This window comes from Poromitra crassiceps (genome assembly GCF_964638095.1).
Source record: "Poromitra crassiceps genome assembly, chromosome: 17".
Classification (NCBI taxonomy): domain Eukaryota; kingdom Metazoa; phylum Chordata; class Actinopteri; order Beryciformes; family Melamphaidae; genus Poromitra; species Poromitra crassiceps.
Window position 1 is genome coordinate 36,777,500 of NC_139635.1, and position 20,095 is coordinate 36,797,594.

Here is a 20,095-nt window from a genome sequence, read left to right on the forward strand (position 1 = left end):
ATTTTTTGCTTAAATGGTCTGAAATTAAGGCTAGGTATTTTTTTGGGGGTATTTGACAAAAATCAATCATATATATCATCTTTCTACGATCCTAAGACCTTGTTTCAAAAATACTCCTCAATTTACTGTTAGTCCATCTGATGGACCCATTGACTTCCATTGAAAACACTCTATTGGTACTCCCAGCAAATTTTAACAAAATTAATTAATTTCATTTGTTTCAGCGGGCATCCTGGACCAAATACCTTGAAATTTGACCTTAATATCTAACCTTGGAGTTGATAGAAAATTTGGGGGAGTTACATGGTCTCAAAGTCCATTGCATAGTTGTCCCATTGGTTTCAATGTTAACTCATTAAGTGCCATAGACGACCTAACTCGTCTTACATAATCCAGCGCTTAAGTGCCAAGGACGGACTAACTCGTCTTACATAAAGATTTTTTTTTTTTGACAGTGGGACATCAATCAACCCCTTTTACATCTTCGAGATAACTATTTGGAGCAAGAGCATGTGTGTAATCTATTTTACCGACCACTAAGTGGCGACAGAGACCGAGAGAAGTCACAGCCACGGGACCCAAAAGCCACAAAAGCAGCCGCCTCGGACACACACACACAGAACGGACAGAGATCCCTTCCCCCCAGAGCCGCGCAGCAACGCGCGAACACACACACACACACACACACACACACACACACACACACACACACACACACACCGCGGAAGCAAGCCATTCAAGGAAATGGCGACGCGATTTTACAGTAATCCATTTCAGACTCGTCTTGCCCGACAGGCAAGCAGGCAGGCAGGCACGCAGACAGACAGGCAGGCAGCACAACGCGCTTCTGACACGCCCGCTGAAGCCAGGAGGAAGGAGGAGAAGACACACGGAGGGAGGAGTTTGAATGAGAGGGGTGTTTCCTGTTGTTATGGAGGAAATTACTGTTCAAAACTATTGTTTAGAATGTCTGACGGTCTTACTGATGCCAAAAATGAATGGTTAAAGTGACTGTTTCACAAAAAGCCATTTATCTCTGAATAAATTTCCAGACGCTGAAACCATGCTGTACTCAACGGCTAATATCTACATAACTACTAACTCTGCAAACTAACTCTTTTAGACAGAGAAAGCACACATTCTATTAGTTATTTTTAGATGATTGATGTTCATGAATTCTTAACAGAAAAGAATCCTCGGCTGTTCTAAAATGAGCCAGAATCGTCAAAAACACCCCTGGCACAACTTACCTACAGGAATGAAAACATGGCTGGCATTCAATGTGTTAATTTAGCACAAAAATAACTTTTTTTTTTTACTCCCAGCAAATTTTTCAAAAAATCATTATTTCCTTGATGTTACACATCTCACCTTGACTCAAGCGGTTAAAATTGTAGTTTCTACTGTGTTTGGCTATTTCCCCATATTCCCCCAGTTTTGGCATAGCAATCAATTCCATACAGTTTACATGAAATGTAAAAAAAACGGATTCCTATGCCAAAGATGGGAAAATATTAGAAAACTGAATTTGACAGTCCACACTACTGATTTGAAGCCTTTAGACCAGGATGGATGCTGGACTAAAGCTCGTTTGTGTGTTTTGGGGAAAATGGCTGGAAGTCCAAAACATGCGCTTTTTGGATTTTTGGCTCAAAATATGAAAAAATATTATTTTTACAAAAAATCACAAAAAATACAAAAACTCACTGATGATGTCACAATGTCTGTGAAATCATCAGTAATGTCATCAGTGACATATTATTGACCAAAAATCATCTCATGACATCACTGATGATGTCATAGGCTAGTGATGTCATAGGTATTGTGACATCATTCCTGCCAATCTTTGACACTAGGCATCTTGCAGTGGTGACTTTTGTAAAACACCCCAACCTGCCCATAATATCAGACCCAAATCCAGTTTGTCTTTATGGACAGGGGGGGAAAAAAAATCACTTTTTTTTTTTACTGTACACTGGCATTTGAGGGGCTAAAATTCGAATAGGTATGAAATGTTGGTATGAGGTATTAGGGAAGAAGTTACCAATGAATTATAAACAGTCAAAAATTAAAAAATTTAAATTAATATTTATAAATTAGTACAGTATTCCCGTTAAGGTCCATCAGATGGATTAACAGTAAATTGAGGATTCCGCGTAATTGGGGTACAAGGGTTAAGCTGCTCCTACTTGCTAAAACATGAATGTTTCTTGAAGCTTAATAATGTAGCCTACATGTGGGGCAAAAACAAAAACAAAACAAAAAAACACTGCATGTTTTACTTCCGGTGAGGTCAAGGAAAAGGAGTTAGGAGTGACTATTCGTATTCAGCCATGCAATTAGCCCATATACAGTGTTTGCTTGTGTGTGCTCACGTGTGACTCATCGCTGCGATAGCATAGCTTTCATCAGTATTTATAGCGCCATTCATATGTTGCACATTTGCTTCTTTTCACAGAGGTTCAGGACATGGTGTTTAAAATAAAGGGCGCCTTTCAAGAAGATGTTAAACTTCCGAGTCCCAATGAAGAAAAACGGATTCGCTTCCATATCAACAAGCTCCTGGAGACAGACGTAGGAGTGGCGGTGAGGTTTAACTCTTACCTTGGCACATTTTTAGGCACCAATACTGTTCAATGAGTGGTGGTTTCTCTCATGGGTCCGCCTTCAGCGATGTATGTATGTATGTATGTATGTATGTATGTATATGTACTGTATGTATGTATGCATGTACTGTATGTATGTATGTATGTATGTATGTATGTATATGTATGTATGTATGCATGTACTGTATGTATGTATGTATGTATGTATGTATGTGTGTGTGACAGTGTGTATGTATGTATGTACTGTATGTATGTATGTATGTACTGTATGTATGTATGCATGCATGTATGCATGCATGTACTGTATGTATGCATGTACTGTATGTATGTATTTGTACTGTATGTATGTATGCATGTATGCATGCATGTATAGATAGTTGTTCTGAATTATATTAATTGAATAAAGAAATGTGTTTAATCTTAACTGTCTCTTTTCCTGCCTGTATGAAATGATTGACCTTGTTTGGCACACATTACTAAATTCAAGAGACTGAGAACTAATCGTAAAGTGTTGGGTTTTATAATTCAACAGAATAGATTACAAATTTAAGGGTACATATACTTTGAAACACAGGTCACAAGTACACTGATCCAGTTTTCTTCCTCAAAACTTTTTATACTTCGACATCTTTTGTTACACAATTAAAATAATGTAAATGCAAATCTTTTGTTTTGTTTGTTCATGCTCAAATCATTCTGGGAGGGAAATAGCAAATAGGTGCCACCCCCTCCCAAACACACACACACACACACACACACACACACACTTGTTTACTAAAATATGTAGCCAGACCCCACGTCTATGGGACCTGCGGCAATATGGGACCTGCGTTTAATTGCACAAAATTCTTGCTCAGCAAAGATTGGAAATAGTATCCAATTGTTTATTTTAAACCAGTATGAATATTACTTGGATAACAAATACAGTATAGAGATCTGGTCTGACTGTGCCACCTGCTATTTGGTGTGTGTTTTTCAGTACAGTAAATGTCACATGCTGCTGGAGCTGTGCGAAAAAGATGAACGCTGGCAGAAAAAAAATAACGATACCCACAATTCTCAAACGAGTTATTGAACTAAACCTGTCGGATTTAGTGTAAACAAATCAGCAGAAACTAATAGAAAAAGCTGAGAATAAAGATGTGTTTCCACTTGAAAGAACGCATCACTCAGCCTTTCTGTCTTTAATTATGCGCCATAATTACCCACCTCTCGCATTCACTGTAGTTGAGCCGACCATGTCAAACCACACCACAGTTTCATCCATGGCTATGATCTCCCTCGCCTGTATCTTCGTCTCAATCATCCGTGTTGAAAATCTGGCAAAATTCACCAGCTTCTCGGTGAAGTGCGTCCAAATGCCCCCAAACTAGCTCGAAATGCCTTTTCAGGCTGTTTGGAGCGAGAATAATTGGCTTTTGCCTTTATTGTGCACTCTTCTGCACAATTTGGTGTAAAAAGAACTGTCAAATTGGTGTAAAAAGAACCGTCAAATTGAGACCCGCGTTTATTTACCAAAATATGTAGCCAGACCCCGCATCTATAAGGGACCTGCGGCAATATGGGACTTGGCTTTTAATTGACGTTTCTCTTTTCTGTGTTGTAGTCTTCAGAGGAGGATCCTGTGCTATCTCCCGTCAAACTCCAGCAAGTACCTGCTAAAGAAAAGGTCACAGTGTCTCTGCCTCTTGGTCAGGTAGCCTACAACTCATCCTGTTTGTATGAGGTCGGGTGCTTGTTCACACACTGTGAGGAACTTGGTTCACGGGTCGCTCTCTTCTGACTGAGCGAGGGTGAGGCCAGAGACTCTGCAGTGGTCTGCAGCAACAATATTTTTTTAACAGGCAAAAAGTTATGTTTCTCTGGTCACTCACATCTATAGGGAATGAATCGACTAAGGTGACTTTGTTGGTCGTGTTGCTCATAGTGTGAAAGCACAGTGGTTGTAATTTGAATCATTATCTGGTAATGATAATCAATAATAATGATTATCATGATTATCAGACTCGAGGCACTTGAATAATAATGTGGCATTTTCCCATCACAGGACAAAATGGAGTTCGACCTAGAAAGGTAAAGTGTTCCCTTCCTTCATTCCGTATCTAGCCACTCATACTCCATGAGTGAAAGTGTGTGTGTGTGTGTGCGTGTGCGTGTGCATGTGTGTGCATGTGTGTGCACTCTCTTACCTTAATACTCTTGGTTTTCCATTGAAAATCCATAGCACCGAGGAAGATCTTGCACTGCGTTTGGATTTTGACATCCCAACACAAGAGAAAGAATTTCTAGAAAAGAGGAAAGTCGTGGTGGGACAGGCTTTGCAGAAGCTGCTTGGTCTCAGCTCTCCTCCTGGACCCAAAAAAGTACAGTGTACAGTACACTTCTTCTTCTTCTGAATAAATAAATAAATGAATAAATAAATAAATGAATAAATAAATAAATAAATAAATAAATAAATAAATAAATAAATAAATAAATAAATAAATAAATAAATAAATAAATAAATAAATAAATGTATATTAGACAATATTTGAAGAGTCTTGCTGCCTGGCCAAACATATGATCATGTCCATTTAAACATATATTTGTCCTCTGCCCAGGTGCCTGTAATAGCTATGGTGGGTTCAGGAGGCGGGACCAGAGCGATGACAGGCCTGTTTGGCAGTCTGAGGGGGCTGCAGCAAATAGGCGTCGTGGACGCAGCCACTTACATCACTGGTGTGTCCGGTTCCACATGGTGAGTCACAGTGCGGTGTCACAGTCTTGCTTATCGGTAAGCTCATTAAGAACTTGATATGGACGTCGTCTTCAGGTGTTTGTAGGCTATGTAAACTGTGAATGCAAAAGAAACGGCTTGTGTACATTATGATGTTGGTCTCTTGCTCCAGAAAATACATGTTTGCTGACTTTGCGCTGTTTCATTTAAATAATGAGGGAAGCAGAACAGGGTTGCAGGGCAATGAAGACTTTCAGACCATCTGCACTAGACCTGTTTGTGCATTTGATCATATCAGGGCTCATTCGCAGTGGTGGAAATGGCCAGGTTTTACTGTGGGAACCCTATGGTGGCTCATCAGTTTTCCTCTCCACTGCATTCTGTCTCTTCAGTTCTCCTCTCCTCTCTGTAAAAGACAAATGACAGACGATGAGAAATAATAGTTAATATTAATAGACCTATTTTAGGCTACCAAATTAACTCTTTATTATGCACTGGAATTCCGATATTAACATGAAATAAATGTAACTTTTAAAGGAGTCGGGTGACACTGCATCGTCTCTCCTGTTCTCCTTCCTCTCCACTGCATTCTGTCTCCTCAGTTCTCCTCTCCTCTCTATTTAAAGGCAAATGACAGACAATGATCAGGCTACTAAACAAACTCTTCATTATGTATCAGAATTCTGATATTAACATGAAATAAATGTATATATTTACCTTTTAAAAAGAGGGGATTTACCATGGATTTACACAGCATCTTCTTCAGGCGCGGACTGCATAATCGGGCACGTCGGGCAAATGCCCGGTGGCCTGGCCTGACCTGGCCTGGCCTGGCCCGCAAAAAAAATAAATAAAAAATAATAATTGGTGCCCGCAGTCAGGCCACTCACTGAACAGCAGGCCAGGTGCCGCCTACTGGTTTACTAGTGGTTTTATTACTTTATTAGTTAGTCTGAAGTAATAATTACACTTCAGGGTTAAAGTGGGTACATCTCATTGTAAAATTGGCCCAAATTGGGCTTCAAACGGCCCAAATCTGGCTTCAAACGGCCCAAATTGGGCTTCAAACGGCCCAAATCTGGCTTCAAACGACCCAAATTGGGCTTCAAACGGCCCAAATTGGGCTTCAAGCGGCCCAAATTTTTCGCCCGTCGCCGGCACGCGCGTCGGCCCGTATCGGCCTGGCCTGCTTGGTATCTACGTAATGCTCGGCCTGAATTATGATTCCAGTCCGCCCCTGATCTTCTTCATCGCTGTGCTCTCCTCTACTCTCCACTGCATTCCGTCTCCTACGTTCTCCTCTCCACTGCATTCTGTCTCCTCAGTTGGAGGTGTTCCCATGTGCCCCCCCCACTCCATTTCCACCACTGCCTGTTGGCTGCTGCACAGAGCGCTGTTGGCTTGTTTAGCCTATTGAAAATGTGTCAAAATTGCACCAAATCCAACACTGCACATCCTTGGGTCCCCAGCAATAGAGAGGCAAAGTGAACGTCACTTCCTGCTTCAGCACTGTACCAGAGATTTTCTTCCGCAATTTATTTTCCCATAGACATTTTGTAAAATGCTTATAAAAATAGGTTCAGCTATATTTAGAATCGGGGGAGACCATAGAACATTTCACTCAGACCAAAACTAAAAAAAAAGACAGAAATAATATTTTCTTTAAACCCGCATTTTTTTACATTCTGGTCCGAGTGAAATGTTATGCGATCTCTCCTGTTTCAAAATATATCTGAACCGTTTGATTTGAACAAGTAAAACTATTTTTACAAGCATTTTATGAAATGTCTATGGGAAAATAAATGGCGGATGAAAATCTCTGGTACAGTGCTGAACTAGCAAGATGCTAACTTCTGGATTGGACTACTGCGGTAGTCTATACACCCGCCAAGATGATTGGACGGACTGTTCTCGAGATATGCGAAGGACACACACGCATGCACGCACGCACACACACGCACACACACACACACACGCGCACGCACGCACGCACGCACGCACGCACGCACACACACACACACACACACACACACACACACACACACACACACACACACACACACACACACACACACACACACACACACACACACACACATTTCTGGAATTAGTAGATAGATAGTTGTACTTCAAACAGGCAGCACCACTATTTTGTACATATGTCCTGTTTTTAAATCATTCTAACTCTTATCGCTCTCTGTAATTCATCCCCATATGAACAGGTGTATGGGTAGCCTGTATCAGCAAGCCGATTGGTCGCAGCAGGACTTAAACAGTGCCATCACAGCAATGGAGGGGAAGATAAGCAAGAGCTTCTTGAGTTCCTTTTCCTATGAAAAACTGCAATACTACCATGAGGAAATGAACAAGAAAGAGACGGAGGGTCACATTGTGTCACTCGTTGATATGTGGGGCCTGGTTGTTGAACATCTGATCTTTGAGGAGGTAAAGAACGAGTGCTACACTTTCTTTGACCGTCGCATTAGATAGATCTCCACAAGTTTGTGCATCCGGTGCAGCGGTAGATTCCCTGCCTACCAACCCGAGGGTTGCAGGTTCGAGCCCCCATGTTACCTCCGGCTTGGTCGGGCGTCAAGACAGGCACAATTGTCTGTGTCTGTGGGTGGGAAGCCGGATTAAGGGTATGTGTCCCGGTCACTCCTCTGGTCGATCGGGGCGCCGGTGAGGGGAATTGGGGGGATTTAGCGTGATCCGTCACGAGTGACTAAGCTAATTACCATAACAGCACATATAATTGACAAAAATCTCGAAATAATTATAGAGCATTTACCCTAATGAGAAAAGGAGCAAATATTGATGGTTAAAACTAATGACATCCCAACAGTCAAAATTAGATATTCCTCTAAATCTGGCTTCAAACGACCAACATTTCCTTTATCGCAAAATAACTGGAGGCTAAATGACGTCACATCCATTTAGTTAGCGTTCCATTTGCAGAAAACTTGAGCTGGGAAGTTCACTGTTCATTGGTCAGATCCAGTCGCTAGCCAGGCTAGCCAGTTAACAGTTGATAACATGGCATTTCACGGCATTTTGAGCATGCAAACACTGCAGCAACATGTCCACGCAGATAGAAGGTAGTGCTGTGTGTACAGCTGATTTAGTGATACACAAACAAAACAAGTGCTAAACAACATTACTATGATTATAACTACTGTTGTTGGCAGCACAGCCATCTTGGATTTTTGAGGTCGGGGCTGCTGAGGCTCCTACGAGTTTGGAATGGGAAATACCAGCTCTGGTGACGTCAATGTCCCAGCTCATGACCTTTGAAGTCGTAAGATTACCAGTTCCCAGTTATAAAGGAATGCACGATTAGTCCCAGTCCGACCCTGCTATAGTCTACAACTCTCCCCAGATCGGCAGAGCGGGTGGAACAATGACCGGGACAGCAGGGGAAATATATATATATATATATATATATATATATATATATATATATATATATATATATATATATATATATACACACACACATAATATATAATTAATAAGCTTCAAATAATTTGCGCACTTAAACTTGTGGAGATCTTTTATATATACACACATATGAATATATATATATATATATATATATATATCTATATATATATATATATATATATATATATATATCTATATATATATATATATATATATATATATATATTCATATGTGTGTATATATAAAAGATCTCCACAAGTTTAAGTGCGCAAATTATTTGAAGCTTATTAATTATATATTATGTGTGTGTGTATATATATATATATATATATATATATATATATATATACATATATATATATATATATATACATATATACATATATGAATATATATATATATATATATATATATATATATATATATATATATATATATATATACACTGTATATATATATATATTTATGAAAGATCTCCACAAGTTTAAGTGCGCAAATAATTTGAAGCCGAAATATTGTGCATCTTGGTTCCAGTTATTCTGGATTAATGTAGTCTTTGGTTTGATATTTTGTCATCGAAAACTGGATGATTTTGTTGTTGATGGTTTTGCACAATAAATGTTCCCCCCATCACTGTTGTGAAATTTTATCTTCATAGAAAACCACCAGTACCCTGTCTGAGCAGCAGAAGGCAGTGGCTGACGGCCAAAACCCTCTTCCCATATACACAGCTGTCAATATGAAGGATGAGTTGAAGGGCCGTGAAATTGAAGCTGGTAAAGAGCCTATAGGGATTTTCTTTCATCTGTGTTTTTGTGTCATCCAACGTAAAGGGAAACAGCTGATACTTTACTTGATTTTATTCTGGCAATTCCTGAACTTCTTTTGTGTAAGATGATTGAGGCCCAAGGATGCCGTATAGCCTACAGCAGGGGTCTTCAAGATTTTTCAGCCCAAGGACTATATATATATATATATATATCCCCGCATTTTTCGGGGGCACGCCTGTTTTGACATGTGGCACGCCTACCCGATGCAAGCCCAGTATGAACGGGCAAAGAGGTATTAGCGTGGCAAGGAGAATACGACTGCGCTTAAGCACGCCCCCATTTTGGTGTTAAACACACGCAAACGCTAAAATACCGCTTTTACAATGATAGGGCCCTGTATGTTTACCCATTAAAATTTGGCCGGAGACAGACCGGAAGGAAGTTCAATGGTATTCGACCAATCACGGCAGATGTAAACACAGAGACAGTCCGCATGTCTGGGAACGCCCATACAGGCTCTAGGATTGCCCACAATAGACGCTGGGGTAGCCTGGGGGCGGAGTCAGGGTGGGGTAAATTCCCCCGTTCTATCCATTCAGCAAAGTTAGAATTTAGCTGATAGCCCAGCCCAGGCAGACACGATCGGGGATTTAACCACCGCAGTAAACGCACATCTGAGCAGACGTCTTGTGTTCTGCTCTAGAACCCCCAAACCTGTAGTTTAGAGCCGCAGCACCGTCTGAGCGGATGTTCAGCCTCGAGCGGACGTCCTGCATTTAGGCGGAACATCCATTTTTGACCTATCCCCTCTATAAAGTACAGACATACTTGCGTGGACCAACATGTCTCCCCTCTATAAAGTACAGACATACTTGCGTGGGCCAACATGTCTTCCCTCTATAAAGTACAGACATACTTGCGTGGGCCAACATGTCTTCCCTCTATAAAGTACAGACATACTTGCGTGGACCAACATGTCTTCCCTCTATAAAGTACAGACATACTTGCGTGGACCAACATGTCTTCCCTCTATAAAGTACAGACATACTTGCGTGGACCAACATGTCTCCCCTCTATAAAGTACAGACATACTTGCGTGGACCAACATGTCTCCCCTCTATAAAGTACAGACATACTTGCGTGGGCCAACATGTCTCCCCTCTATAAAGTACAGACATACTTGCGTGGGCCAACATGTCTTCCCTCTATAAAGTACAGACATACTTGCGTGGGCCAACATGTCTTCCCTCTATAAAGTACAGACATACTTGCGTGGGCCAACATGTCTCCCCTCTATAACATACTTGCGTGGGCCAACATGTCTCCCCTCTATAAAGTACAGACATACTTGCGGGGGCCAACGTTCATAAACCATAACTGAAAATGCATATTGTGGAGGAATAAGGATTCATTTTGTTTACCCCTTTGAATCTTGTTTTCAGAATGGTGTGAGTTTACCCCCTATGAGGTCGGCATATCAAAGTATGGGGCATTTGTACCAGCCGAGGACATTGGAAGTCAGTTCTTCCTTGGTCGTATGATCAAGAAAGTAATTGAACCCCGCATCCCTTTTCTGATGGGTGAGAACATGACAGCTAATTCATACATACACTTCCTGTTATGTCAATAATTATGCATGGTTTTGCACAGTACTACAATATTAATACAATCCACATTAATTAAATCTCATCTTGTACATTCTCATTGTCTCATTTCGACATTATCAGGGATATGGAGCAGTGCCTTCTCTGTCAGCATGACCCAAATATGGCAGTTTGCTACAGGTAGCAAGCCCTCCTGGACTCCTTTCACAGGAGCTGATATCAACGACATAGGTACAGCACATTCATAATGCACTGAGACATACAATTACACTAAAAAGATATGAAAATGGCAACAACAATCACTACAAGACTATTACAGAATGACAATTATATACAGTAGGCCTATAACTGAACTTGTTTGGCTTCAGTACCCCCTTTCCCTGATTTCTGAATCCAAGTACCCCTTTTACCCGACGACAACATTTTGCTTAGAAAACTGGAAGAGAAAACTTTAGCATATGATGGGTTTAAAAGAATGATAACCCACCGTTTGAAGAATATAACATTACAAAATAAGAAATGGAGTGAAATAGTTGCAATTAGTGGCCCTTATTTCCATTATTTACAAGTTTTCATTTCCCCCTTTCTCTCAAGTAGGGCAAGTCAAGTCAACTTAACTTTATTTGCCCTATAGCCCTAATTCACAAGCATGTCTCAGAGGAGTTCACAGAAAATATGTCTAGCTAAATCTAGCTGACACAACAGTAGCAATTACAGTAGTAATAACAACAAGATTGAACAATCATGCGATAGAGAAAGGCAGAGACAAAGGGAGAAAAGGGGGGTGGATTGTGGGGGAGGAGAGAACAGGGAAGGGAGGAGATGGGGAGGGAACATGGGAATGTGGGGAGTGGGACGCATGTATACCTGTTTGGGAACCACTGCTCTAGGATTTGTGACACAATTGTCATGCAGCATATTCTGAATCACAGACTTGGGAAAACAGTAACATCCAGAGTTGAGTTGAGAGCAGAGTTGATATTTCCAATTAGTAGCACTAATTAGTAGCACTGACTGACTATGTTTGCTGAAAGACCTGCTGAATTAGATGTACCGGTATGTTGTTTTTGTGTTTCTTTGACAGAGCTTGATGATGAACCATCAGCCATGGAGACAAGTGTTGTAAACCCAGACGCAGGTGTGTCCAACTGGCTGACTAGTTACATGAACAATCGTCCAGTCGTTGCTGAGGTGTACAACTTCATGCGTGGGCTCTTCCTGCATTCCGACTACAATAAAAACAACAACTTCCAGGCCTGGAAAGGTGGGCCCCTCTTGCTGTTAATGATGTGTAGTAGTGATGCGCGGGTCAGGGTTTTTTAAGCCACGCACCAACCCAACCCGTCGTCGGAGCCAGTTCGCACCACCCGGCCCGTTAAAATATCTGAAAACGCCCAACCCAACAGCCCGCAAACGACCAATTTAATGTGATATGTCTCCGGACTCCGGTCTCTCTCTCTCTCTCTCTCTCTCTCTCTCTCTCTCTTTCTCTCTCTCTCTCTCTCTCTCTCTCTCTCACACACAGACACACACATGAAAAAACGATGCAGATGTTTCTGCACCCAAGATTGAGTTTGATTATAGAAAAGAAGTGTATTAAATAGTTGAGTAAGTTTTCCAGTGGTATACCACTACTGTATAGGCTATAGCCTATACAATAAATGTAATCCTCTGAATATGACACTCTTGTCAGTGTCCAGTGTGGTGGACCACGGGACCATTCTAGTGTGAAAAGACGTCCAGGAGGCATGGAGGTCCAGATGATCCTCCCCCAAAAGGCTCCTCCCCTTGGGGCATGATTTGTGATCGTTTCCCTCTTGCTCATCCTCAGCTGAACGCTTCCTGGAGGTCTTTTCACACTAAAACGGTCCCATGGTCCAGCCCAGTGAGTGGCAAAATTAAATGTAAAAAGAAAAAAATCTAAATGGTAAGTCTAATTATAAAACGGCTCTCTCAAATCAAGCAATCTGATTGGTTCACAGCCATTGGATAAATCCAGTAACCCACTCCAATAACCCATGGCCATGGGTTATTGAGTTGCCATGGCAACTCTCTTACTAAAAGGCTTTGGTTACCTCAAATGACAATGTAGAAAAAACAAATGGCGGAGACAGCTGTCAGATCCTTGTGAATCGAACTTCGCTTATAACTTTACTAATACTTCGCAGAAAATTATGTTTTGTACAAGAATAGACGCGGGCTAATGTCTTCTTTGCCAAAAAAAGGCTGTTAACCCCGCATTTAACCCCGCATTTAACCCCGTAACGTTAGTTGGTGTCGGGCTTTGCAGAAAGCTCTCGGCTTCTCAGTAAGCGCTGAGAATGCAGCGCTGAGAATGCAGCGCTGCGCTCGAGCTGCGTGTCGGGCTTTCCAGAAAGCTCTCAGCTTCTCAGCAAGCGCCAGGATTGGCCAATGTCAACTTCAGTCTCCAGAACGATCCAATCAAATCACCCGCACGTTCTTGCAGTCCCGCCTTACAGTAGTGTTTCAACTGACTCTATCAGAATGACATGCCAGTCGGACTTATAGTATTATTATTATTATTATATTATCATACTTGGAAACCGTTTTATAAAAGCAATATAGCACTCGAGCAGCGTGTGTTGTGGCATATATCCCGCTGCTCAGCAGTTATCCCACTCGGCCTGCGGCCTCGTGGGATAACAGCTGATCAGCGGGATATATTTGCCACAACACACTGGCTCTCATGCTATATTGCTTAAATATATCATCTTCTCTGTGTTAACATTCTTCATCTGCTGATCAGACACACATCCAGATCACTTCCCAAACAAGCTGACACCAGCTGACGGCAGACTTCGACTCGTGGATGCCGGTCATGCCATCAACATCGGCTGTGCTCCTGTTTTGCGGCCAGAAAGAGAAGTGGATCTCATCATATCCCTCAGTTATTCATGGGAGCCAGGCCATCACTTGAGGGTAAATAGAATGATATAGTAGAATAGATGCTCATTTGATTAGAGCACAAACAGAATATAGTTCCCGTATTTTTTCATGAAGAAAAATTATATTTTTTCATCCATATAGGGTGTGATATTTACTAGTTTCCTTTAAACACCACTATCAGCTAAAATAAATCCATATCCTGCACATGTGCAAAGTTACTTAATTCTTCATTCAGTGAATGTTTGGCAAATGCTATTTTGGTGTCCAATCTTTAGATAAGCACTTTATATTAGCGTTATATTACTCTCAAAAAGAACATTTTACTGTATTAATGTGACCACGTGCACTTTTGCAGGTCATATCGAAGACAGCTAAGTACTGTAACGATCACCAGATCCCCTTCCCGGACGCTGACTTTGCCAGTCTGGAGAAAGAACCTGCTAAAGAGTTCTACATCTTTGAGGATAAGGAGAATCCCAAGGCCCCGATAGTGCTTCATTTTCCACTCGTCAATGACACTTACAAAAAGTTCAAGGCCCCTGGTAAGCTGCTGGTTGGATCTGCTGCAATTGCAGCAGTGCTGTTTCCTTTAAGATACTTTTATTTAGCTCTTTTACCTCTTAAAAGGAAGAATATGGGGAAAAGCTGATGAGGCTTTCGTATTTTTTATTGCTTACACTCATCCAGTTATTTTTGAAGTGAAGGGGAACTATAGTAACTTGGCTGGGAACCTGACTAATCTGCTATCTCATATTTTATTATATACAGATTTCCACCTGTCCTGAAAACGGTCAGGCAGCGGCCAATCACAACCGTTTATATAGTAGGAGGAGGGGCGCCATTGCAGCAATAGAATCAGTGCTACAGTACATCCCACATTCCTTGGTTCTGATTGGTTGTATGTCTAACTAATTGCATCCAGAGGCATTCTGGTCTGTGCCCACTGCCCAGTGATTGATTGATTGATGAACGCCCCCTGGAAATCAAAGTCAGTTGGTTGGCCTAAGGCAGTGGTTCTCAAAGTTATTTGGGTTCAGTACGCCCCTTTCCCTGATTTCTGACTCCCAAGTACCCCCGTTATCCGACTACATTCCCCCCCCCCCCGATTTGTTATCCCATTTTTATCCCCCATTAGTGCTAATTTAACTTATTTATCCTGGTTGCTGCTCCACCCTCTGCCGATCTGGGGAGAGCCGAAACTGGCTCCATGCTTCCTCCGAGACATGGGCAGTTAGCCAGCCGCTTCTTTTCACCTGACAGAGGAAGCTTCGTCGGTAGGACATAGCACGTGGGAGGTTCACGCTATTCCAACCAGTTCCCCTCCCTCTGAACAGGCGCCCTTAACGACCAGAGGAGGAACCACATTAGCAACCAGGATATTGCATGTTTTGGTGAAGGGGGTTCCTATATGAAGGAAACCCCCGGGAGGCACGGGGAGAACATGCAAGCTCCACACAGAAAGGCCCTTTTGACGACCCCACCCAGGCGGTGGGCACTCGAGGACATGCGGACGGGCACGCATTCCTTCGGCGCTCACAGCGTCCCAGGTGGGAATCGAACCCAGGACCTTCGAGCTGTGAGGCGACAGCGCTTACCACTGCACCACCGTCCCCCCCGACTACAACATTTTGCTTAGAAAACTATAAGAGAAAACTATAGCATGTGATGCAATGAATGAAGGATAACCCACCTTTTGAAGAATATAACATTACAAAACAAGAAATTGAGTGAAACAGTTGCAATTAGTGCCTCCTTATTTTACCGTTTCATTTATTTTCATGATTTATTCATACACTCTTCCATTTTCCCCTTTCTGTCAAGTACCCGCTGTATTACCTCCACATACCCCTAGGAGTACGCATACCCAAGTTTGGGAATCACTGGCCTAAGGATTTGCTTTTTGCAGCAGGTCCTGAGCAATACACCCGCCAAGTGTGAAGTAGATCGGATAACGGTTCTTGACATATACAGACAGACAGACAGAGTTGTTGCGGCTCTGTTAACTTGTTTATTCAAAGTTGATTAATATTGAACGTCTCACGCGTCCCAATTGCACCAAATCTTGACACTGTACGTCCCTGGCTCCCCAGCAATACACCTACCCAGTGTGAGGTCGATCGGACGACTGGGTTGAACCATAGAAGCAATTTACGGCCTTCCATTGGTTGATGAAATGAAATGCTGAAATTCTACTGAAATAAAAGCCTCTGCCAAATGGGAATGTGTAAATGTAACAGCTTGCTTATGGAGATATACAGCGCAGTGTTAATTTAACACATTTCTTTTCATATGATTATACAGGCGTGCCTCGGGTGGGTGAGGCAGAGCTAAAAGCCGGGGAGGTCGATGTGAGCAGCAGCAGCTCTCCATACCTGACCAAACACCTGACCCTCTCCAAAGAGCATTTCCGGGCCCTGGTGGACCTAATGACGTATAACGTCCTCAACAACAAGGACAACATCCTGGAGGCTGTCCGCAAGGCCCTGGAGAGGAAGGCATAAAGGAGGCGTCGTGGGAGGAAAATGACGAAGCATGCCATTAAAGGGATTCAAAATAGCCGAGCATAAGGATTGAAGTGAATTATAATATGTAATAATACAATACTCTTAAGAGTCATACTGTTAGCCTAGTATAATCACTGTGTAAAACATATAATTTGTTTTGACAGATGTCAGTGATCTCGATTTCCAACAAACACCCATTTTGCTTTGTGAAGGGCCATTTTGAAGCCTGGAGAATTTGGTTTAGGCCATGTTGTTTTTTTTATTTTTTGCCAGAGGCCAAGGGTGGAATTGGGGTTGTCTGCAGAGTCGCAGCGCTGCCTACTATTGGCCAATAATTGCCGACCTGTCAATCACTATGAAATCAACCCTGTTAGACATCCAAATCACCATATCAACACACATTAGAATAAGTGAAATTAGGTGCTAGGAATCCATCTTGCCAGGCTTCAAGTTATGCGTTTGTGGTGTTTCAGACCAATTAGTGTCCTATGAGGAACTATGGCAGCTTGCTGACTTCCTGGTTGTCCATCGTATCTGATGATGACCATCTTCTCCTATTTGTGGGTCCTTTGGTGAATAAAGAGGTCGGGGACTCTGGTAGCAGAAGATACCTGCACAGAGATGCTTTTTAAAGTGGCATGGAGGGTGCACCTCTCCAACGCCACTGACTTGGTTGCAGAGGAGATGATTCTGATGGCAAGGGGGACCCTAGACGACCGGCACCTCCTCACAACTGCAGGAGGCTGCTGGAAATCCAGGCGTGATGATAGACAGATGGTTCATCCAATCACCTGCCAAGCACTTTGTTGAAAGTGCAGTGCCTGCCCTTTTTCAAACAGCGTCCAAGGATTCACATCTTTCTCAGATTATTGTAAAACTGCATTCAGCGACTTAATCACTTTGCTGAAGTGATAATATGTTAAGACAAGAATTTTAAGGCTAATTATTCTTATATGATTAGTTACTGTTGTTTTGGAAGCAATACTATAGACCCCCAGGTCCGATTTTAGCCTGCTACATTAGGGTGGGCTGGTAGGGGGCAACTTTGGCGGTAGGTTGCCAGAGGTACACTAAATTGTTCCAGTAGGAGTCAGCCACCTACTTGTGACAGGTTGACAGATATGGGAAGATGTCATTATACTGTTTATGTTTACTATGGGGGACCAACAACTTATTTTATTTACCTTATTGCACTGACAGATCATTTTATAATTTTACTAGTTTCAAATATTTGGGTTTTCAGGATGATATAACTTGTCGCAGAACATCTATTTTGGTTTATTTGGTAAAAGTGGAACTGTAGGCTATTCCTTCTGGTTTTCTTCATTGTTCATGATTTTGTGGAAAGCATTCACTATCGACAGTCAGTTGGAACAGTTGACAGTTGAGACAAGTACTTTGGTGTGTGAGAATGCACTACACGATTCTCGCCACAAGGCGGTACCTGTGAACAAGTGGCGATCGACTGTTGTAAACGGGATAGAAGAAGTAGTCTTGAATAACTAACACAGTCTGTAGCTAACACAGCAGTTGTCAAGCAGCAGAGAATGTGCAGCCAGACAGAGAAAAGTCCAGAAATCTGCCTGAAATCTCTAGCTGCAACATACTGAATCTTTTCCATTGGTTGGGGGTGAAAAGAAACATATTGTAGGCGGAGTTCCCGGCATGCTCTGGGGTAGATGTGTTTATTAATGCGCTTTGGGAGGTTAGTTAAAGGACTTCCTGTTCTATATGCGTGACATTAGTTATCTGCAAGGTTATGTGTCGACTAATAGTGGTCTTCTGCATGTTAATTACATTGCTTCACAATGTTGAAATGTTAGCACCATTGGTGAGTCAGGTGGGCAGTTCATTGACCCCCTCTGAGATGCTGTGTGTGGGTGAGTGTGTTCTAATGCAATAAACAGTATTTCCTGTAGTCTTGTGTTGTATGGGGCATAGGATCTGCTAATAAAATGGAGATTATCTCTGTCTGCCTGTGCTTGTTGCATTTTTTTTCTTCACTTTTGATTGGGTGGGCAAGACTCATGTCTTAGTGGGCATTGCCCACCGCAACCATAATCCCCCCCACCATATCTGAACCCTAACCCTAACCAAGGGGCTACCAGTGCCCAAACCCAACCCCCTTTCCCCAATGCCCAAACCTAAGCCCCCTCACTCCCCTGTGAATGACCCCAACCCCAAGGCGTAACTTGACCTTTGCCTCCCCCTAACCAGGTGCACAGTGCTTGTTTAGCGGTACTTGGGTGGGCATATTGTATTTGCCCACAAGGGTACCATGCGCGTTACATCCAGTGCACAAGGTGTGACAGCGCGGTCATATATTACGCGCTCGGAATGAGAATCTGTTGATAGTTGTGTGTGAAAACTGTGGAAATGTCCAGTGGCCGGGTGAGGACTGACCTTAAATTATAAACTGCCACCCATTTCCCAATGAATGGCCGATTGGGAAAGATTATCTGAAAAATTAGATTAGCCTTTATTGTCTGCCTTAGGAGAAATTTGTCTTGGGCATTCAACAGAAAACTAACTGCAAAGACAAGGGGTCCTCACCCCAGGTCAGGCCAAGCTGGGCTACATACGGTCATAATGAAATTGGCTAATTTGACGATTATTGATTGATTATGACAAATCGTAAGGGAGGAGATAGATGGTTAGAAACATTATAAAAAGTTTTGACAGATAACTGTTGGATTTACTTTTCTGTTTGGATTGCACTCTGTACATTCTGTTTTTGCTTTGGGATTCTGCCTTTTGGATACTGAGGGTTTTTACCAAAAGATACCTGTTTTTGAAAATTAACTCTTCATTTTTATATTAACCTGGAAATAAAATTTGGAAAAGTCATATTTCAAAATCTTGTTTTCCAAGCCTGGAAAAGTCATGGAATTAGTCAAATCCTTGAAAGTTTTGGAAAAGTCATGGAATTTTGTTGTGTGTAATGTAGCGCTGGGACAATATGCTTATCTCCCGATTCTATACTATCACGATAGTTGGGTGCCATATGTGATTCTTAACACATTCACTGCCAGCCTTTTTTTTTTACTGTAGGTAGGTTCTGCCAGAGGGTTTTTTTGAGGATTCTGGCTCATTTTACAAGAGCCGAGGATTATTTTCTGCTTGGACTTTGTGAACATAAAGTTCACAAAAGTACTAATAGAATGTGTGCTTTCTCTGTCTAAAAGAGTTAGTTTGTACAGTTAGTAGTTATGTAGATATTAGCCGTTGAGTACAGCATGGTTTCAGCGTCTGAGAGTGAAAGCTGAGATAATCGCAGTTTTGTGAAATTCAATCAAACAGGCAGAACAGTCACTTTAACCATTTATTTTTGGCATCAGTGAGAGATCAGACATCTAAAGAATATAGTTCTGAACGCCCTCTCCTTCAAACTCCTCCCTCCGTGGGCGTGTCTGGTGGCTTTCAGCCTGCGTTTGTCACAAGCGAGTGTTCTGCTGCTGCTGCTGCGAGTTTGAGCAGCCTCCCTCCCTGGCAGCGAGTGTGGATAGGGCTCACTTGTTTCTTGGGTTTGAGAGCTTTGATGAA

The 20,095-nt window shown here is 42.1% G+C and overlaps 1 protein-coding gene across 1 annotated transcript in view; it reads left to right on the plus strand.

Moving 5' to 3' along the window:
- The window catches only part of LOC310792389 (cytosolic phospholipase A2 zeta-like), a 31,681-nt gene extending 14,869 nt beyond the window's left edge, over positions 1-16,812 (plus strand). The window contains exons 9-21 of the mRNA XM_083654105.1: positions 2,459-2,586; positions 4,213-4,302; positions 4,654-4,679; positions 4,831-4,969; positions 5,207-5,343; positions 7,545-7,767; positions 9,426-9,543; positions 10,980-11,117; positions 11,265-11,372; positions 12,226-12,405; positions 13,909-14,081; positions 14,404-14,590; positions 16,350-16,812. Of these exons, the coding sequence (XP_083510231.1) occupies positions 2,459-2,586; positions 4,213-4,302; positions 4,654-4,679; positions 4,831-4,969; positions 5,207-5,343; positions 7,545-7,767; positions 9,426-9,543; positions 10,980-11,117; positions 11,265-11,372; positions 12,226-12,405; positions 13,909-14,081; positions 14,404-14,590; positions 16,350-16,549 (1,847 nt within the window). The 3' untranslated portion in view covers positions 16,550-16,812. The remainder of the gene's footprint in view (positions 1-2,458; positions 2,587-4,212; positions 4,303-4,653; positions 4,680-4,830; positions 4,970-5,206; positions 5,344-7,544; positions 7,768-9,425; positions 9,544-10,979; positions 11,118-11,264; positions 11,373-12,225; positions 12,406-13,908; positions 14,082-14,403; positions 14,591-16,349) is intronic.
- Positions 16,813-20,095: the final 3,283 nt, after the last annotated feature.